The sequence below is a fragment of the Electrophorus electricus genome, chromosome 11 (genome assembly GCF_041902795.1).
Source record: "Electrophorus electricus isolate QZ-2024a chromosome 11, ASM4190279v1, whole genome shotgun sequence".
Taxonomy (NCBI): Eukaryota; Metazoa; Chordata; class Actinopteri; order Gymnotiformes; family Gymnotidae; genus Electrophorus; species Electrophorus electricus.
This window is the reverse complement of record NC_137507.1, coordinates 27,428,066-27,450,000: the sequence shown is the minus strand read 5'-3', so window position 1 is coordinate 27,450,000 and position 21,935 is coordinate 27,428,066. Positions and strand designations below refer to the sequence as shown.

General features: G+C 44.2%; 2 protein-coding genes across 13 annotated transcripts in view; one reads left to right on the top strand and one right to left on the bottom strand.

Moving 5' to 3' along the window:
* tle2c (TLE family member 2, transcriptional corepressor c) overlaps positions 1 to 3,985 on the top strand; it is a 22,255-nt gene extending 18,270 nt beyond the window's left edge. For 6 of the 9 annotated variants that reach the window (XM_081722566.1, XM_081722565.1, XM_081722564.1 and 3 more), the window contains 4 exons: positions 59 to 222; positions 1,152 to 1,283; positions 1,707 to 2,018; positions 2,276 to 3,985. In XM_081722566.1, coding sequence (XP_081578692.1) covers positions 59 to 222; positions 1,152 to 1,283 — 296 coding nt within the window. In that variant the 3' untranslated portion in view covers positions 1,707 to 2,018; positions 2,276 to 3,985. Of the gene's footprint in view, positions 1 to 58; positions 223 to 1,151; positions 1,284 to 1,689; positions 2,019 to 2,275 lie in introns of all 9 variants that reach the window. The other 3 variants (XM_035528709.2, XM_081722560.1, XM_081722562.1) reach the window with 3 other exon arrangements.
* A 65-nt stretch (positions 3,986 to 4,050) lies between these two features.
* Positions 4,051 to 21,463, bottom strand: plpp2a (phospholipid phosphatase 2a). 4 transcript variants are annotated; one of them, XR_014125786.1, is made up of 8 exons: positions 21,112 to 21,459; positions 20,679 to 20,895; positions 9,113 to 9,264; positions 8,301 to 8,563; positions 7,787 to 7,844; positions 6,963 to 7,139; positions 6,431 to 6,769; positions 4,051 to 5,032 (listed from the first exon to the last, which is right to left on the bottom strand). XR_014125786.1 is itself a non-coding variant. In XM_081722568.1 (8 exons), exons 4-8 carry the CDS (start codon positions 9,257 to 9,259, stop codon positions 6,620 to 6,622), a joined length of 795 nt encoding a protein of 264 aa, XP_081578694.1. In that variant the 5' UTR covers positions 9,260 to 9,264; positions 9,552 to 9,876; positions 20,679 to 20,895; positions 21,112 to 21,463; the 3' UTR covers positions 4,051 to 6,619. The 4 variants fall into 4 exon arrangements, 3 of the variants coding, with proteins under 3 accessions (XP_081578694.1, XP_026875512.2, XP_081578693.1); XM_081722568.1 differs by adding an exon at positions 9,552 to 9,876 and having other exon boundaries at positions 4,051 to 6,769; positions 21,112 to 21,463; XM_027019711.3 differs by having other exon boundaries at positions 4,051 to 6,769.
* Positions 21,464 to 21,935: the final 472 nt, after the last annotated feature.

The following is a 21,935-nucleotide window of genomic DNA, read 5'->3' as shown; positions in this document are numbered from 1 at the left end:
TACTGCCGCAGTTTGCTTTGTGGTTTATGGTTTGTATCGCCCTTCTGCTGTGTGCTGGCCTGGAAGAGCACGTCGCCCGCGGGAGCCGTCGCCCGCCCGCTGGACGGGAATGGCCTAGAGGGCTCGCCGATGCTGCGCAGGAGCCCATGTAGAGAAACTCGCTCACCTGCCTCTCCCTACACGCACCCCCACACGCCTGGCCGCCGCCGGAGCCCACCCCAGGTACCCACATTGCCCTAGACCCACACACACACACACACACACACAAGGTACCTGCTTCACCCTACACTCACCCACACACACACCCGCGCACACACACACACACACACACAAGGTACCTGCTTCACCCTACACTCACCCACACACACACCCGCGCACACACACACACACACACACACAAGGTACCTGCTTCACCCTACACCCGCGCACACACACACACACACACACACACACACAAGGTACCTGCTTCACCCTACACCCACCCACACACACACCCGCGTGCACACACACACACACACACACACACAAGGTACCTGCTTCACCCTACACCCACCCACACACACACCCGCGCACACACACACACACACACACACACACACACACACACACACACACACACAAGGTACCTGCCTTGCCCTACACCTGCACACACACACACACACACACACACACACACACACACCCCATTTGTTTGTAGAACAAATACAGTATGCATTATGGAGCTACATTAACAGAAGTGCTGTGGCTGTACAAACACTGTCAGAGCAACAGAGTGATGAGGACAGAAATGGCAGCTGATTTAACCAATCACTGAATCAGATAACGTATCTGTCACTATGCGGTTGTCTGCAAAAATAGAACACAAGGCTTAGACACCTGCCTCCAAGGTTTAGACTGTAGCTCTGTGGCCCAGCTCTGTAGTTCTAAAATCCTGTAGTGTTTTATATCTGTGGATAAGAATGACTTTCTTTTATCAGATTATTAGGCAGAATTTTTTAACCTGTACTATATGGTACTGGATCTGTGTGTGCGCATGTGCATGTATGCATGTGTCCATTAATATCTACGTGGGTGAACATATGTATGCCTCTGGGTCATAATGGAACTGGACCCGCTTTGACTCAAACAGTTCATGCCCTCCATCTTTACAGGAGGAGAAAGCGCGCTCCCCCTCTCGCTCTCCCTCGCGCAACGCTCCGTCCCCGGGCTCCACCCCCGCGCCTCCTCCTGGCCTCCCCTGCTCCCCTCCCAGGAGTGCCCCCTCTCCTCCTGTCCAGCACTAGGTGAGACGTACCCCCTCTTTACCCTTCCTCCTTGATTCTGAAAGCATGCCACGGGTGATGTGGGTTTCCTAAGGCAGATACAGTGCTGTCTGTTGGAACTGGGTAAACAGGTATTGCATTCACAAGCTGCTTGCATTCCAGACGTTTAAAAAAAATAATATAATAAAAATTCCCTTGAGGTGCGTTGTTGAACTGTTACAAAGAAAGTGTGTAAATGTAGGAATACCACAAAATCTCAGTGTGGCGCAATAATTTCCTAAACCTGCTAGCCTGTTTGATTAGCTAGCTAGGTAGTTATGTAACTTACAACATCCAGACATCTCAGTGTGCTGATTATTTAACCCACTTTTTGCCTGAAAGCGGGGCTCTCCTCTGTCCAGCTCGGTATGAGAGTGATGGGTTCTAGTATCTCTGTTCTGGCAGGATCCGCTCCACTCTGTGGAGTGATAACGGTGGGAGACAACACGCCCCTTTCCCCCGCCCACCCTACCCGGCATGCAGTGGCTCCGACCCAGAATGCAATGGGCTCGGGTACCACGTGCCTTAGCCGGGACCCGGCGTCTGGCCGCTGACTCTCAGAGCCGTGCGGCGAGCTTTATGGCATCCTCGTCCAAAACACTGCAGCGCCGCCTCCGTGGCACAGCTTCATAAGCCAATCAATCAGCTGTTACAGTGACTGACAGATCTGTCAGCCAATCAGGCAGCTGGAATGCTGTGGCAAAGCTGAGCATTTTGGTAGGTTGCTCTAATTATCATTATAATAATTATATAGCAAATAGTTATATCTCTATTATGCAGTTATTCATGTTAATACCTAGAAAATATATTTTACTATTAATAGGACAACAAATTTTACATCCTGGACTTTATTACTGGTAGTCAATTACTACATTATTTGCTGACAAAGTGTATGTTTTGAGCTTCTATTTTTAATGTACTTTTTAATTTTGATGTGGTTTCTTTGTGTTCTCTGCCTGTCCCCCATTCACTAGAGTGAAAAAGCAAGTGGGAGCAAATTCATGTTGTCCCTCCACAAGCAAGACAACCTCCAGACCAAACTATTACACAGAACTGGAGCGAGAACTTGTGCGTGTGAACTGGACTTTGCTGACGGAGAGAGAAGAGCTGTCTGTATTCGCCACTTCTGCACTTGTTTGGTGTTTAGGGAATTGGTCACGGCTATAAGTGCATGCCGCCACGGCTGGACCTCAGGGCTCAGCATAAGTGACCAGCTGTGCTCCTCGAGTAGTCCCAGAAAGTGCCTTCTCCCAGGACATGAAGGCTGCACACGTCTGGCCATTTAAACAGTACCAGCACCCCGCACTGACAAACTCCAATGAGCAGTACAACGGTAACTATGTGTTATGACTTTGATATTGATTTGTATCCACAGTATTTCTGCTAATATCAGAAAGATCTCGCTTCTAAGTAGCCACCTCGCTCGCTCACTGCTGTTACTACTCTGTTGCCTGTAACGGTTACATTTCTTGTATTCTACCTCCTTTATTTGGCGGATGGGTTTAAACCAACTGTTATAGCGTCTTATACTGTTATATACAGCCTGTTAACGATATGTTTATTACATTACTGTACAACTAACCTGAATTAGTCTTAATTGCCAGCTTGCTTAGCAGCTGCTGGGCATTTCCTAAGCAATGTGTAGTCATAATCTATCTGGCATGCTAACGTCAATAGCACACGCAACCTACCAGCGTTTCCCACTAGGGGGCAGTATTGTCAATCCTAGCCAACTAACGGAAAATGTTTGAAACGTTTCTTAGATGTGATCATAGAGCATGGTGCACCGTTTAGCGTTATTCCCCGCAGCGTCAAACTCAGTTATTAAAACCTTATTAGTTGAATGGGATATGCTGTGTTCCTTTAGGATAGCATTTTAGTCACAGGAGCCTCATTCATTATCTTGAGAGAAGCTACCCAGAAACCAGCATCGATTCAAAAACAAACAACAACAAAAAATGTCTTCCACTCTGGGATAGACTTCGATTTATTTTGACATTGTACAGAGCTACTGAGCTGTAGACTACAGAGATCGTTTATTTGAGAACTGAACACCATTAGTGTCTTTGGGTTAAAGAGGATGCCATACATCCATCACACAAGGGTCAGACCACACACACCCACCCACCAGAGTCAGCTGTACGTGTACTGAATTTGACAAAAGAAACAGAACGTCTCTGATGTAAAAACATCTAAGCCCAGCCCAAGGAAATAGCCGAAGTCGACAAAGACATGCTCTGGCCTCTAATATTTAAACAATAGATAAGAAGATATTTAAGGCACGTGATCTGTACATGACACCAGTGCAAGCAACCACTAGCAGGTGTCTTCTTCAAAAGGTCAGCGGGTCACACCCTGGGTTTATGCGACATGGTGGCATTTTTCAGTCCGTCATCAATATGATCACTGTTTTGTGGCAGCAATAAGACGTTACCGGTTACAAGGAGCTTTGTTTTTTGGGTTCGTGACCGCATGCTTCCTAAGAAAATATTCCCATGGTCTTCTGCTATTTTTCTGAACCAGCGTGAGGTTAATGTTTGTATTTAGCCAAGCTCTACCCACAGTGGTGCATGTCTTCCACATGCTGCCTTGACTAGAAAAAATCGTTTTCTCATTATGTATCTTGCTACATATGCAAAAGTGTGTTTTATTACAATAAACTCTTTGCAGTTTTCTTACCTTTACATACATGAACATAAACATTTTTCCTATGAAATGGTGTTTTCAACTCACAAAATAAAGACAGCACTAAGAGTTTAGCGACTTTATTAATCAACAGTAGTTTTAGACAAAACATAAAAAAAAATCATACATATAAAAGTGTATGTGTGCAATACGATATCAAAATATGGGTAGTCCTGGAATAACACAGTAGACCTAATCCAGATTACCTGCTCCACGATAAGAGGGGGGAATCTATAGGCACTTGGGTTCAAGCACACACACATACAAGCACTGGGGTCTTATTAGCTGAACACTTGTGCATTGGCTCACATTAGGAAAAAAAAATTAAAATCACTTCCTAGCTGCAGTGCTGTCCCAGCACGAATTCTGCCTTTCAGACTGCCGCCGTCAGAATGAGGTTGTGTAGCCCACATCAGTGGTTGCAATGACCCTAAATACCTCTTCAGAGAAATCTTGCAGCACGGCCAAATCCCTTTTTAGTTTGAGTCCTTAAACTCACACTGAACGTGATGGGCTGTGTGTCTTTTTGGTTTTTGTTGTCCATTTTAAGGGGCTCACGTTTGACCAGTACAGGTCCAGGGATATAACAGGAAATGGAATTTCTTGTTTCACGTATTTGTGAATCTAGTATTATATGGAAATACAGGATTGTAGTAATAGCCCATAATAACCTGTAGTCAGTTCTATTTATTGCCAAAATATTCATGGCTCAGGAGAGATTACAAATGAATCTATTAATCTTTGGGTTGATTTTACCTACTAAGTGAACTTGAAGAGATTAATAGGAATTCTTGACTGTTATTTGAATCACCCAATGTTTATCAATCAGCATTACCACGAATAGCATCATTTTAAGAACATAGGATACTCAAACAAGCATAACTACATTAATGTGTTGTGAATTGCGCATATTCTTCCCATTCACTTTAGGATACAGGCGATGCTAAACATTTTATGCAGAATACAAACTCTCCACCTCGTGCCGGGGCCTGCGCTATTTTAAGGCCTTACGGATGAAGCAGCCTCACCAGAGAAACAGAGTGTGTCTGTTCAGCAGAGAGAGGAAAGAGAGAGAGAAAAAAAAAAAAAAACGCTGAATAAATATATTCCATTACAAATATTAAAAATTGAGCATCATCGGTGAAATGTGCAGCTGGTAGCAGCACTCGTAAGGTTAATGCGCTGGAGCAGGGAACGTCTTTTTTTCTCTTAAGAGCCACAGTTTTGTATTCCCAAAAGGAGACAAGCATGAGTTATGTAGGGGAAGTCCGGTTGGATGGATGCAGCCTGCATCAGTCGTTATGTCCACCGAGGTGAGGAAACGTTCAACCACACACAGAGAACGGTATAGGAAAAATACTGACAGTATCCATATTACAGTGATACTGAAATACATATTTACTATAAGTGGATTTGTGAACAAATTGATCTGTTCTGAGGTTTAATTCTTAGCAAGGCACGAGCAGGAATCAATGATACTGTCAAGACATCTAGCTACCACTATTAGCAAAACCTCCGCACCACTGATCTATGAACACAGTCCCACAGCCCCTCTAATCCAGGTTCGCATGTTGCTAATTGTGTTTGGATAATTGGATTCCTCCTTAGTGGCTAATGCATCCTTTACTCAGGAGTGGTTCATCGGCAGGGAGGGGAAGGCAATATTAGTCCATCATTCAGCTTTTCACTTGAGAGTTTGTGGGAAAGAACTCGGACTGGCCTTAAAATCACATTTTAAAAAACAAACACAGAAGGAAAATGTAATAGGCCAACAAATATGCAGTAGTCAGCTAGTGGTATTCACGGAGGAGAAAAAACTTACATAGAACATGAAATAAAAAAAAAAAATGTAAAAAAAAGATTATGCAGTTCAGCTATGAAATCCTTCAAAGGATGCGTTCGGGAAATAGAAATACAAAGAAATAAAACATTATTGCCATATAATTTCACCAAGACCATTTCCAAATAAAAAAAGATGAAGTCACAGGATATATTCTCTCAAATAACTTGCAATGATCTGTTAAACAATACAAAATGACAAACTCCTTATTGCGGACTGTGCAGTGTAGTGGGCCAGGGGCGGGGTGTCCAGCTCACTCACACACGTTTAAAAAAGGAGAATCACTTCAGGACTTTACAGGAATTTCAATAGAGAGCCTCGCCATCAACTCCACACTTCCGAGCGACTTCAGAGCTTGTTTCCTTTCACTGTTACACCCAGGTGGCGTTTACACAGGGTTTTAAGGCACAATTTGTTACCGTTTGCCCTGACTGTCTACTGTACAAGAACTGAACATTCAATACGATACATTAAAAATAAAACATAAATATGTCCAATCCACTACAGTAAGGACAAAATATGGGAATATTGCATGTAAGCCCACACACACACACACACACACACACACAGCCATACACAGGAAGGACGTGAGGATCATATCCACCTATAGAGACGAGTACGTTGCGAGAGCCCTTTGCTGTTGGTTGGCTACGGCAGCTGAGTTCCCGCCTCTGGGGTCCGGGATGGTTGTGGTGGGGATGGCAGCCTGCTCAGTGGTTAGAGTTGGGGGGTGGGGTGGGATTGGTGCAACTGGCAGATGCACCAGCTTAAAAAGTCAAGGGTTAAAGGTCACTCATACGGTCCCGGTGAAGTTGTAATGGTTACTCCTCTGCGCCTCGGACACTTGCAGCCTGGGTTTATGGTCCCCATCCTCGCTCTCTGCAGTACCCCCATCCTGGCAGAGCGGGGGACGCTCCTTGAAGAAGTCCGAGACATAAAGAACCTGCGGGCCGTCGGTGAAAAAGGTGAAGCATTTCAAAACATCTCTTCAGACGTATGCATTGGAATACAACTTTCAGGTCAAGAAAACGATACTACTGGAACTCATAAAATGTTTGAAATATCAATTAGTATGTTTATTCACCGAATTGAATTTATCTGAGCAGCTGGTCAACGTGAGAATGAAAAGCACTTACGTTAAGGATGGCAATGAGCGCCCCCTGGAGGAGACCCACAACTACATCACTCCAGTGGTGTTTGTAGTCGGACACGCGTGTGTAGCCCACATAAATTGCAAACGCAACCAAGAAGAACTGAATTGTTGGACGGAGGAGGCGTGCCCACTTGAATACCATGCGTGCCTGCACATATAACTGCAAAGACACAGAGGGAGATTAAATAATAGAGATATCCTCCAGTCCTCAAACTACAACTGTACATCTTCTCTGGACTTGGCATAGTTGTGTCTGTAGTGTAACCAAGGACTAGCTATCGGGCTAAAAGTCTCCAAACCCAAAAGACTTTCCCCAAGAAATCAATCAAGCCCCCCCATCTCATCAGCTGCCCCACAGGAGCAGATCTCAAGAGGAAATAAAGCATTTTCTGATCAAGTCACTGGGGAAAAGATCCTTCAGGGGTGTTGCATTAAAAAAATTTTTTTTAATTCTTTCATTTCCTTGGGAAAATAGTTATTGAAATCCAATTCCAAACTTCCTGCATTCTTGAATTTCTTTATTAAACCAAGTCAACAAACTCTACTGGCTTGCATAGGTGTGAGTAACATTGCAATGTTACAGCTGTTAGCAGGTCTGGACATGACCGAGGGACTTAACGAACAACGCCACATCTTCTGAGCCAAAAGCATTACACAGACACATCCGTGTTCGGGGCCGGCAGAATCTGTGTGTCACGCTATCAGGTCAAATGACACTGGAGAGGGCCATCACACTCAAACTAAAGCTTTTGGGAACCTGTTTGCACAAGTAGCCTATCTCGTCCTCCGAGTCCAACAACACCTTACCGCCAGGAAGAGCATGCAGTACATCCCGAAGGAAGAGTGTCCCGAGTAGAAAGACAACCTGAAGCAAAAACACAGGAGAGAAAAAGGGTAAACAAAACTATTTTTTGTTTGTTTGTTTCTTTTTGAAGTTTAAAGGCTGGAGAAAACCCAAAAGGACATCAATGTATGTCTGACCACAAATTTACAAAACAAAAAGACTTATGCACTTTATGGAAATAAGTTGATTTTATTGCATAGATGTCAGGATATACAAGTTGGTGACTGTAGCACATGCACAGATGTAGACGCTGCTACAGAGGTCCTACTGAATCCTGAATTGATGTAAGCCCATTGTAAAACGGGTTTCCGTACGCTGAGTAGCACAAAAGAACCCCTTGGAAAAAGGTCAAGCACACAACTGAAAAGAAACAGGAATTGAAAACGACAGCTTACGCCAAAAAGAGACAAACACAGGAAGTGAGGTTATCAGCGGTGCAACCTTTAACCCTGACCTTCCTGTCTCCCATCACGGTACCTGGATTCAGTAACATTCCGTGGGTGCCCTGTACAGTTGATATGTAGCATGTAGCCTTTGCACACGGTCGGGGCGCACACCTCCATGAAGTTGGGCCGTGGGCGTCCAATAGTGAACTTGGCCATGTCTGTTAGAGACTGGCTTACACAGCCCCCAAACAGAAACGTCCCAACCACTTTGTACAGTGCGGCGGCGTAATGGTTAAACCCAGAGTTTGAGTAGAGACGCTTGGTGTAGACCAGGTATGCTTCTCCTGATGTAATCTGTACAAGGAGGGAGAATGGACAAAACATTGACAAGATACAAAACGCATCTGATCCGGTTCTATCCCAGACCAGGATCTGGTTCTGTTCCAGACACTCAAACATTAGAACCATGTAGACTAATACAGAGAGGCTAAATAAAAAGTTCCTGACTGCCTGCCTTGGGAGTGCTGTAAGAGATTCAGAGTAAATATATGGACTGGCTGTTCTGGATTGAAAAGCTCAAGTTTAAGATAATATGGCGAACAATGAAAGAAAACTAATGGGGTCAAAGTCTCATTTGCATAATATTAACTTGGCCAACATTATAGAACATTAGCATTACGGTATGTTAGCTTTTGTTAATTCCGGAACGATTGCATTCCTGAGTGAAGTTCTTGTTGTCAATTAAATGCTTTCATACATGCTATCAGTTAATACACATTAACCTGTAAGAAAACCAACCTGACATCTCTGACAGTTACACGAATAATCTGAAATATTCTGGTGGAGACGATACTGGAATTTTGACCACAAAGTGTTTCTCAAAGTGAACTGATGGAGGCTTACAATGACGATGGAGCAGGAGATGGTGACGGCGGCCATCATGCCGTGAGAGATGGTGTCAGACTTGTACGGGTAGCGGATGCTCTCGTCATCGCAGTAGACTCCACGCTGGTACGGCTGGAACATGAGTGTCAAGATGACATATGGCATTGCGGCTGGAAGAGGAAAAACACACACACACACACACACACTGCAAAATCGATCTCTTGTGTTCTGAGAGTATCATGCTGCACCTGGCTACATTTCCTGAACTCCTTAGGAGGGGAGCTGCACATTCCTCCAGCATCACTTCCAGATTGATGCCTCCAGCACCCCACACCAGCCCCAAAACTGCACAACATGCAGACGCTACAGCCCCGTGCATCATTGAAAAAATGCTACATTTAGCATCAACGCTTGAGCATGAAGAGTATAGACCTCAAACAGCAGACGCAAAGATTACCTGGCAATAAAATATACAGGATTCTGTCCAACAGACAGATTCTCTTCACTGCAAACCCCTTGGGGGCTGACAGAGGTGCTGAAGGAGCCTTATCTGTAGCTTGTGTGGGCAGTCACAGCAGGATGTGCTAGCAGGCCAGGGGTTTGTGGTTGTAGCTTGTGTGGTTATCTGCTGAGGGCTTTCCCAATCACTGACAACAGCAAATCAGCATCATGAGGCCTGAGAAGAAGTGTGTGTACGCGCATGTGTCTCCATGTTGGCTGTCTCACTGCCTGGGGCAAATCTTTTCCCACAGAAAAGATTTTTAGCCCTGGTTGGTCACTGTCTGGCAAATGAAAGATTGAGAGGGGGGGGGGGGAGGAGAAGAAGTGGAGTGGTCAATTCATCCAACTGTATTACGTATTGCCCAAGCCCTGTGTATGTGCCTGCGATCAGGAGCGTGGAAGTGCATCACCGCTTATTAGTGCCGATCAGCAAACACAGCAAACTGCAGAACCAGAATACCTACTGGAGGCAGGCCAGACTCAAACACCGTGTCCTAAATCAGGGAGCTCGAGTCCAGTCCAGTCCATGATCTACCACCCTGAAGAGTTCCAACCCTAATCTAGCTCATTAAGTTAATGAAGTCCTTCTGTAGTATCTTGTAGTACTTGGGTACCCCTGACCTAAATGGCACTAGTGCACACAATACACCAACTATTCCTGTGATAGTGAATAACTATTAATCCAGACTTAGTGTACAAGTCTTTTAAAACCTAGAAAAAGTGTCATGCCTTTGTGTTGGCCACTTAGACCACTTCTTATCCTGTGAAATGCCTTTCTGTCTCTCTTTACAGGGAAAGTGAAGTGTGGAAATATGATGACAGAACCTGCTTCATGTACCCAAACAAAGACTTGCCAACTAACAGGAAAGGTTTCCATTGTTACAGTTAAGTGTGTGTGTGTGTGTGTGTACACACACTGGAGTTGGCACAACCCCCCTTTGCAATCTGAACAGAGTCTTCTTCCAAGCAAGTTGCACAAACACGGGCCGAGGTCCGACTCAGAAACAGTAACAGAAGTGACCAGTGTCAGGTACATGTGATAGGACAAGGAAACAATGTTGTTATAATCAGTTAAGTGTAAACTGAAGTTGCTTTAAAAGGATCTATTGCCCCAGCAGAAAGGCCCAGTGTGGATTTAGTGAGGGGGAGTGATGGGGCCTCCTGGCTGCTGTCCAGGGCTCCTAACAACAGCCCCGGCATGTGGCAATAAACCTGTCTTTCCAATTCATGCCTGGAACAATGAACAAGCTTTGGTAATCTTTTTGGGAACTCGTTAAACTTTAGCAAGATTGTTGTTCCAGATCTGGGGGTGTGGGAGTGCTTGGGTCAAATGGTGACTCACTCAGCCTTCAGGTGAATTCCATTTCATGAGTGGCTATTTGGGGGTCCATACAACTTTGCTCTTATAGAACAGTGGGAAGTCTGAATTTGCCATTACTGTAGTGATTCTAAATCTTGTTCAACTGTTGATGCATAGATTGCTCAAAACAGCGCAGGCTGGTGTGACAACACACATTTCAGAAGCCACTGAAATTCAGGAAAAATTACCTTGGCCAACACAACTATTTCTCTCTCTCTCTCTCATAAATGGAAGTTGCATTTCTGGATCATCATCAGACAGTATGGAGTTTGTATGAGGGCAGTGTTCCTAGATGTGTTCTGTTCAAGGGATGTGAAACCCACAGAGTAACAACTGCTGCATGCATCAATCATTGCAGAACAGAGACGTCCACAGCCCGTTACCACCAAGTGCACACTGACCACTTCAGCCCAGGTCCCTGCTCCCTTAACGCAGCTGCTGTCGTATGGGAGCGTCTTGCTCAGATTTACAGTGAGCAGGATACTGGCGCTTTTTAAAGGAAGGCCCCTTTAAATTCAGGACATGGCCAGGACGACAGATCAAACGGAGACACACAGGGGAAGACACAGAGCCACTGGCTGCTTGAATGCTGAAATGAAAAGACTAAGGAAATGACTAAGAAAGGGCGAGTTAATGCCAAACCAGATGCAACTTCACAAGCAAATGAGCAGCACTCCTTAGTTCAGTGATTGTCTAACACTATTTGCATAATGCCTGACATTTGGGTCAAAGCTAAAAGACCAGAAGGGACACCATGTCATCATAAATCAAGGGTTATGCCAGGGTCAGATTAGGGGCCAAAGCTGTATTTTGCTCACACTATCAAGTCTATAAGACAGATTTGTACTTTGAAATTCACAATAATCACCAATAAGCATTTTTCTTAAATGTCCCTCTATAGAAACTATGGGCCTATGTATGCTCACATCTATTCCTAGGCGATGAGTCAAATAGAAGATTTCTGAACTAGAGTTGCTTGGAAATTCAGCTCTGTGCCTACATTTTAATCACCATGTTCTATTTTAAGGAAAAATACAAGCGAAAGACCAAAAGATAGATATTTGACATGTAGGTTCTAAAATTGATGTTTACCTTGAAAACTAGCAAAACCCATGTTTTTTTAGGAGTTTTAAGAATGATAAACTGGATGTTTGTTTCTTCCTTTTCCAACATCCCCCAACAGGGAGTCAGACGGCCGTTGGCGAGGGCACCTGGTCCATGCAGGGCAGAGGTAAACAAGGCTGATTTCGGGACTGCCACACCTCTGAATATGTGAGGTCATGTGCAAAAGCCACAGAAGCATCAGTGTGTCATCAGGAATCGCTTGTCTGTGCGGTGGTGGCAAGATTGAGTCTAAGGTGCCCTGGTGTTAGTGCCATTTCACAGTCACCGGCACAGAGGAAATTTAAGGAATGTCTGGAAAAGTTGTTATAATTTCCCATTCGCCAATGTTGCCCCAGACATGCATCAATCACCATTTTCTCATCACTGAAATGATCTTCAGCCCCCTCTGAATGTTTTTCATAAAAGCTAAAAGGTGGTCAAGCCAAATTTCCTTTTCTAAATTTCTACAAGGCCACCAAGTGTAGAAGCTGAACTATGAAGACACTAAACATATTTCCACGTGACACAAAGTCAGCTGAACATGCAGTATGTAATGGAAATGACAGCATTTTTGACTTGCTGTTATTCATGTGGGGTTTGTTTTTCTCTGACATTTCCTGAGGGATGTCCTGCTGATAATCATGAAGGGGTGCAACAGCAATTTCTGTGAGACGATCACCCTCAAAAAGGATCCATATTTACCAAATATGAGATTGTGAGAATAAGAGAATCAATTTTCTTTGATCGAGGGGCATGAGTCAGTGAGGTTCCAGTGGAGCGGTTGGTCTCTGTAAGTGGATTACAGGTCATTCAAATAAAGTACAAACACTTCAGAACACTGTGCATCAATCATACAGGGATAACATTGCTTTATTTCTGCACCATTCTTTACAGTGAAAAATCTGTAGCCTATAGCAACCAGATCGATCACCAATTAAATAAATCAGCAATGATCATTGTTAATGTTCTGATGCTTCACCAACATAACACAGTCTGTTAATCAGGCTATGCATTCCTGAATCTATGCTATGCACCTTTTACACTCATCTGTGTTGAAATGTTATGAAATTTAAGAACCCAGTCCTCTGTCCACGTTTTTTTTTTTTTTTGCTGTAGTTGACATTTTTTGCTCTAGTCCACAATTTGCTCAGGCTTCATAACACCCTCCACTGAATCTTGGTCATTGACACTGCGTACACTCCGAGTCACTGAAGAGTGACCTCGGAAAAACATATTCCCTCTAGCAGACCACACAAGGCTACAGGCCTGGCAATAGTCTGCTACAGCTCAGGACTATACCCACCTCGTACTGCTATTTTAACTATTTATACATATGGCAATTATAATAATAATCATCATGGGCATTCCTGTACACACACACACGCGCACGCACGTCTGGTTCCTGAGCACGGGAATACCTCCGAGTTATTACAGTGTGGAGTGATGGCGAGCCAGGATATTTGCCAATAGTCTCTTTGTGTCCATGTCAGCAAAGATTCCAGCTGACGGAATAAGAAGATTCATCGTCTCCCCTTATGCAATCTCATCTGTAGAAGTTTCAATCAAGATGACTTTGAGAAAATAAACAGGCAAGAATTCACAATTGGACAGTTTGCCTTTGTTGTGCCCTCTGACCCACAGATGCTTTCCCATGGCCCAAAAAGGAGTTGTGCGGACTTATTCATGCTGCTTCTCTTTCCGTAACCTTGATGGTGCCAAAATATACACAGAATCAATCTTATCAGGGCGAAACAGCAGCAAGCAAGTCTCCTCAGAATGGCACACTGCTGAGCTATCAGACCCCACAAGCCCAACTGTTGGTGTCGTTTGAGCTAAAGCGCACCTTTTAGAACTTTCCTGAAGTCATAAAACTTTAAAAACAAAATCAATGCTAATATTTATATTAGTTCAGCTAACAGGATTTGGGCTGCACTAAAGCAGGGCAGCAATCAAAAAATAAACAGGATTAAAAATTTAACAGACTGGGTCAAACTCTCAAAGTTCCTGCTTCCACTGCACCCACAGTGCAATGCTGCATCTAGCAAGGCATCTTTCCCAGGCCTTTGTGGAGACAATGTGGAATAAACCCGGTCCATTTCAATGGCGCAACACCTTTCTATTAGCAATAGCAAAGCTATTCCGAGATCAGCCCTGGATAAGAACCCACAAAACCAAAACCCTTTTTTCAGGTTATATAAAACTATTAGGTTCACTACAGGGATGCTGCAGATGATTTTCGTAACAAAGACTGGAATGTGAGAAGGAGATCTCTCCTGGGAGCTGCATTATTTGTCATTTTCAAAGAGGAATGCAAAGCCCCAAACTCTGGCATGGACACACCGTGGGAAGTGGCATAGGCTGCCACTGGCGGATTAGTGATCGATGGCTCGATGTCTGACAGTGGCAGCTCTTGTGAATTATGTCATTCAAATGTTTTTGCCCAAACCGTTTTGTTGTTCAAGTTAATGCAATGTTGTGTTGTTTAATGGTGAACTGTTTTTGCATTCTTGCTTTTTCAGAGCAACCAAACCAGTACCAACGCCTTCTGCAGCACAGAGCTGCACAGGCCTTGTAACCATTCACTTATTATTTCCCATAATGCCTCTAACCCGTGGCGTCTTCCTGTGTGAGCATGCTCAGTTGAGGGCTGCCATTTCCTTTAGGTGATTGAACTTTTCATGGGGCTTTTAAATGGGGAAGCGTGCATGTTTAATTCAAAGGCTGTATCTGGCTAAAAGTCCATCTAATGAACGCAAAAGGAACGAACCCAGTGAAAACGCCACGAAACTCCACAGGCTGCTACAGAAACAGCACAAATGAAGTATTTCTTTTGAGGTTGGGATGGCTGTTTCTATATCTCCATCATGCAGAGTTTCGTTCCAAAAGAGCAGAGCGGTTGTAATATCCTGGTTATACTGATATCCCGATTTTATTGAAGGCCTTGACAAACTGGATCGGGTGTGTCAGTAGTGTGGGAGCTCTGTGCATGGATTGATCTTAAGTAGGTAAGCTGGACACACCTTTACAGAGAGATTCTTTGAGCCATGTTCCTTTAATTGACTAATTTAAATGACAGTAAGGGCAGATGATCATGGATGCTGATCACAAGAAGGAAGATAAATGTGGCTTTATTTGATGGATTTATTTATTTAGCATTTTTACAACACACTTCACAAAGCAGCTTTAGATCCCTACAGGGCAAGATGAAGGTGACAGGAACAAGGAAGAAACTTGTTACAAACACTTACAAGTAATTGTCTGTAAATGATAACTGTAACAGCACCTACTGGCGCTTTAGGAAGAGTGTATTGATATGAATACAACTAAAACCATACAGGGGGTTCTGTAGTCATCAAAAGGCTGGATGTGTGTCACCATATTGGCTGTTTGTTTCAGTATCTCTAATATTCTCCTTTGGTTAGAAGGGAAAGTGACACTTAAGGCCTGAGTGAAGGCATGAACCAGATGAAGAACATGCAAAGGGAGGCAATGAGACAGAAGAGTAATGAGGGTCAGGCCCTTTCTTTGACCACACTCCTACTGCCTGTTCACTGGCTTCATTCAACCCTGCCTTCAAGTTCGGAGGACTCTTGGGTCAGACGCTGCCTTTGCAGTCAGACCTACAAGCTTCTCTTTTTACAGGCCATGTGAAAGGTTCAGCCTCTCAACCATCAGTCCGCCACTGACCACGCTCACGAGGGAGGACTCCACGGTTCATGGGGCATTATGGGAAATGGAGCCTTGGAATAAATGAGGGTCACATGACCCAAGCAACCTGCATCCCACAGAGTGATGAGCCTGCTGACAGTCGGTCATTTGAATAACATCCTGTTGAGGCCCCTGCTGTGGACATATGCATATTCGCGTTCCCTTATGAACTTGGGGCCAGGATCCGAACTAGCATGCTAAAGACACGGAGCACGGCCCCGTTAAAGGTTTTGGCACGGAGAGTGATGTCCAAAGCCCAGTCCCAGCGCCCCGCTGTTCCAGCGTTCTGCCTTGCAGTGCTTGCGCGCTGGCTACAGGCACAACGCCTAACTGACTTTTGGACAGATGCCCGTTTCGTTTGTAGCCCGAGGCTACAAAAGCCTTCATGTGCTCCACCAGCTTTGGACAAATGCCTGTGCTTCATTTGTTAAAGCACAAGGAATTGGCTTGCCCTGACCCATCTCTGCTCAGCCAAACCAGTCTCAGCTTGTAGCCGTTAGCTCGAGTCTTGGGCTACAAATGACCATGAGCTGTGAAACTGCTGCTTTTAGAAATACAGAACAGTTGACAGCCAACTGGGGTAATAAATGGCTTAATAAAATGTGCCGGCTACTTCTAATTGTGCATAATATGGTCATTGATATTGTCAGTAAAGATTAAAGTAGCAGTCTGACAGTTTTTACTGGGTTGAAATGCAGTCCACTGACATAATCGTCACATCCTTTGTAAACCTCATAACTTTCTTTACTTTGAAAATTGGAAACCAAATTATAGAGAAAAAACAAAAACATTCGCAAAACAATACTGTGACAACTTTTCGATGTGCTCCCACAAAATGAGCCCTGACATTACACACCGTCACTTACAGCATGTTCTGATCAGTCAGAACACATGCAAGGACCCATGAGCACATGTGTTTGTCATCAGTTAGGCCTTTATGGACAGTATGTGTAGAACTGCCCTGCGGGTCTGGGCCCGGGTCTGTCTTAGTGATCCATTAGTCTGTTAGGCATAGTCCTTCTCGGCCTCTCAGGATTAAATAAAAAACAAATAAACAAACAAAAAAAAACCCTACACATCTCAAAATGCACTTTGTCTCTAATAGTTTACTGTAAAGCACTTTTTATGCACTTCCTTATGGATCTTTTGTTCATTTTATTCTTGTTTTGTTCTGTTCCAATTATTTATGTTTCATATGTTATCATACATCATCATCATCATCTACTCCAAAACTACCAAACTACTATTAGTCTGATTATCACTAAGCAACTTAAAATGATAAGTCAACCTAATGTAAAAGTCACCAAATCCTGGCTGTAACTGCTGCTGTTTGCACATGATACTTGTGGGGAAAATGTTACTGGCCTGGGACTGCAAGTGAGACAATACGTTCCCTCCATCAATCCTGGCGTCTTACACAGCAGTGAGGAGGAAGGTGCATATCCACAGACAGCACTGCTCTATCTGGAGAAGGCAGTGCTGTCAGATACAAGATGAATTAAGGGTAGGAATACAGACAAATGGGCAACATGTGTTTTAGCACCAGACAGGACGTGGTGAGTAGGACTGTATAAATCTGCTGCTTCTTTGCTATGCACATCTGACCAGAAACGGGGAAAGGGAGAGAGAAAGAATGAGAGACTCTAAATGCAAAGAAAGCTTCGTAGCCTTAGTACAGATGTACAGATGCGATTTTTCACTGTTTTCAGCTAATACGCCATGTCTAACTCCATGAAACACCTACCCACCAGCTGTCCTTACTGAACAAACTGTGAAATCTGACACAACTATTCCAAGCGCAGCATTAACGCTCCTCGGCCTTACCTTTCACAGTTTGTCTCATCCAACTCTCCATCCAGCTTTCCCGCTCTCTTAATACATGCAGCCGCCTCCTGCGTTTACCCACTCATTTTTCCGTCTCCTTCTACACCTGCACCCATTTCCCTTCATCTCATCTTTCGCCCTTTAATTCCTACCCCACCTCCGACCCTGCCCCAACACCCGTTCACCATCACGTCTCCACATCTCCTGTGCATCACCTTCTGATCTCCTAAGCCAACGATCGCCTTACACGCTTCCCTCCCACCTCTGTTGGTCATGCATTCCAAATGCACGGCCAGGTTGCAGAGAGAACCGATTGGCCGATTACGCCGCAGTGCAGAGTGCCAAACCTGACTGTGCAGTGGACTTCAAACCTCTGTGGGATGATTCACCACTCACACATCTCTGTCACTCTCATACAAGGTGTAATAACAGGCACACATCCCACACACACAGAGGTGTCCAAACGCTGCTTGATGTGGCAAGACTTTCAGTATAAACTGTAACACACACACACACACACACGTGGTATGCAAGTAATATTGCTATGCATACACCCATGAACACAAAAAACACACTGAAATGACAGAAATACCATACATATACATGTATATGCATAATATACACCTACTGCAACACACCCAAGGAAAGAAATTCTCAATTTGTTTACCGTGTAAATGGTCCATATCTTTCTGGCACGTGAAGCAGAGCTGAGACGAGGAAGGAACGTGAAATGGAAGCGTAGCTTAAAAGAGAGCGAGGGGGAAGCTTAACAAGATGACTTTGTAAATTAGGCAGAACTTCACAAGGCTTTGGGCGACAGGGCTATGCAGGGACGCTGGGGTCCACGCTCAATTCCCGCGTAGATTTTCAGATGCACGCCGAGTTGGCCGACGACACCCCCAACGAGCTCACGTGAGGACTGACAAACAGGGTCTCACTTTATCTCACATACTTTATCATAAACAGATTGGACCTCAACTGTTCATTACCATAAATGAAGGATTAAATTCACAGTTCACCTTTTGTTAATACAGAGAGATGATACCTCTGCATGGATGCAGATGTACAATTAGATGCAAACCATCATGGTGATTCAACATTTCTGCCCCCTCCCCAAGTCATTTAATTCTGCTCTAAGTACTATTATTAGGGGCCTTAAAATTGACAGAATTGAAGGGTATCAAAACAGCATTGGGGACCATTAACTCCACCCACCCACCCACACACCACTTTACTTACATGTGACTCATCCCATCTAAATTAAACACTTTAGTTAATTGCATTTCAGCAACATTTATTCTAAGCCAAATCTGGATTCATTCAAAAGATGTGACACTTCACAGCCCAGTCACAATCATGTATCCACAGATAATAATAAGTCACAAACAACAGACAGCCAAGTTCCATGTGAGAGAATATCCTTCAAAAACAAATCTTGCCTTACCCAACCAAAGAATCCAATGACACTACATTTTTTATAGACATGGCATTTATGTCAGAGTTTTAATGTTGGTTTCATGCTACAGGTATCGTGCATTTGTTCTGTACCTTACAAACAAGGCTCTCCAACTAAACAAATCTAGACATATCTGGCCTTGTCTGGGCACACAGGTAAACATGTTTCCTTAAAAGACCCTATGCACTAATCAAAAGAACAGAAACGGTGCAAGTACAGGACTTCCGTTGAAGGCAGAACTAATCTTTGAACTACGGCATCTCCTCAATGCAGGTCAAGTCTCAACAAGTCATGTAGATTCATTCACATTATAACACCCACACTCAGTCACACACATGCACACACTCATCTCACATACATGCACACATTCACTCTCACATGCACACACACACACACACACACACACACACACACCTCTGCAGATTCATGCACATAACACACACACCTGCAGAATAGATTAGCTACATGTGAGGCCAGCATCAATTATCATACCTGCTCTGAAAGCAGCCTAGCTGTACACCTGTGCCCGTTGCACCTGTGACCTCTGCCCTGTCCAGTATCTCCACACAGTCTGTGCCCTACAGAAGCACAGGACTGCTTAAACTTATCAGATGCCTTATTCCCAGAGCATGTGGCACCATACCCAGCACATGATGAATTTCATCTGGTGACTTACAGAAGCGCCATTTGTCACACATGGCCCTACTGTAAGTCTAAACGAGTTTGCATTTGAATATATGTATGTATGTATGTATGTGTGTCTAAATATGACTTGTAGAGTAGAAGCAGAGATTCATGTTTATTAAACTCTCTCAAAACAGATTTTGGTGCCCCCACGTCTAAACTCAAGCCTTTATATAGGGGTCCATGCAGGAGTGACAAAAGAAAAAACCCCATGATTCTTTGTATTCCTCATAACAAGTACACACAATTCTCATGTGGTAAAACACCCATGCTACAAAACATTTCAGAATTCATAAGAGATGGCAAAGGATGAATAACTGACCAAGGTAATGAAAGCCCCACTGCCCAGTCTACTGGTCTCAAACGGCAATTATTAATACACAGGGGAAGCCGGTGAAACGTCACCCAACTTTCTAAAATGCATGTACTACCAAAAAGGAAGATACACCCCAGATCTTAGAACTACACCGCTTATATGGACGATGCTTCTGTAGAGTAATTAAGCTTCACTTCAGATTTAAAAAAAAAAAAAAAAAAAAAAAAAAAAAAAAAGGTTTATAGTGTGAGAAACCTTCACCTACTACAACATACGCAGGTAGCCTAGTTGACTAACCCGAGGAGGACTTCAAGGATCAAAGACACGCTGTAAAGACCGATGTTCTCCCATAACGTTCTTGGTAGTTTTCTGCGTGTTTACAAATAGTCGACACGCACCACAGGTGAACGCCATAGCCAAGCAGGGCGCTACAGGTGAGAGCAACCAGGCAGTTATAAGCCGCGATGCTTTTACGTCCTGGCGATATGCTTTGACGGCAAACACTATCAGAAAAACATGAACTGAAAAAAGACAGTCTGGTGTCACTAATATCGATATGACTTTTACCTCTGTAAGCCCTCTACAATGGCAAACACTGTCGGCCATATTGACATGACATTATCAAACTTACCGACACACACACAGACAACGTCCACAAGGATAAAAATCTTTTTCTTCTTTAACTCCATCATGCTCGACCACCTCGTCTTGCTGCGTGTTGGAAGCAGCGGGTGAATGTGAGCCCCACGTTGCTACACCTCGCAAAGGGCGACTCGATCTACAAGTTCTTCCGGATCCTCTCTGCGCCTCCACCTGTGGAACACCGCTTGCAGACTACTCGAGGTGTGCTGAAGGGAACACAAAACGTGTTCACTTAATCAAAAACATATATATCACTCACGCACACAGATCGGTTTTGGTTAGAATGCTGTCTCTGAGAAGGAGCACTGCGCTCTGTGAACGTCCCCTCTCAGGTATGGAACTGAGCCGTGATATTCCCAAAGAAATAAGCAAGCTTGATACAGCTCAAGGCAACCCTTCCCACACCGCGGCCGTGATCTTACCTCTGCCGCGTCCAGCAGTCTGCACTTGGAGCAGCTGCCTGGGATTGACGTCAGGCTTTCACTCTCTCCGACTCACAGGCAAAAAAGCATTGCTGGCCAGCACTTGGGAAGTGACCTGATCAGCAGAAACGCTCAAATAAAGAGAAGGGATCGGTACGATTGATCGCCGACAGCTACTTCCAGTGGTAAAACAAGTTTTAACAAGGTTACATAAGTTTTGAATTTTGATAAGCATTTTGAAGGAAAAAGTAGTTATTCAGGATGTAGGCTATAAGGTAAGTGAAGGGGGGGGGTCATTTTCAGGGGGGTCTCAAACCATTTTTTGACTGCCTTGGGAGGCTGCCGTTAATAGTTTGCTTAAGAGATTGCAACGAGTAAATGACTGCGTGGGCGCAAGTGCATTATAAAGGTAGGACTGATTTAAAAAAAAAAAAAAAAAGCGAAACGCGCCATTATCTTTAACCCTCGGCCGTTGTTGCTGTCGCAGTCCTGGCGCTGCGCCTATCTGAGATTACCGCTGTGGGAGCGGATGGATCTGTGCCTTTGGGCCGACCCATCTGTCTAAACAAAGGAGAACTTTGTCAGGAATTCCAGACGCAGGAAAGATGTTCCAGTGGTAGTAAACCTTGGCCCAGCGCCACAATATTCCCGCAAAATCGGGATTGTGTGTTCCTCCTATTTCTCGAGTGGCTTCCTCAATCGGAATGGTGCTACATAAAGCTGCTTTTCCCAGGCTGCGCAACTTCATTTACTTGGACGTTGTTTTGAGAAACACAAACAATGGACTGTGATTTCACTAATTAAAGATATATTACGAATCACAT

What these genes read in the sequence shown, in the direction of transcription:
- plpp2a (XM_027019711.3), bottom strand. Translation starts at nt 20,739, where the DNA reads ATGATGGAGTTAAAGAAGAAAAAGATTTTTATCCTTGTGGACGTTGTC. An exon ending in CGTTGTCTGTGTGTGTGTCG is followed by an intron (nt 9,265 to 20,678) that starts GTAAGTTTGATA and finishes TTCCTCTTCCAG; the next exon opens with CCGCAATGCCATATGTCATC. An exon ending in ACTGCATGCTCTTCCTGGCG is followed by an intron (nt 7,140 to 7,786) that starts GTAAGGTGTTGT and finishes GTGTCTTTGCAG; the next exon opens with TTATATGTGCAGGCACGCAT.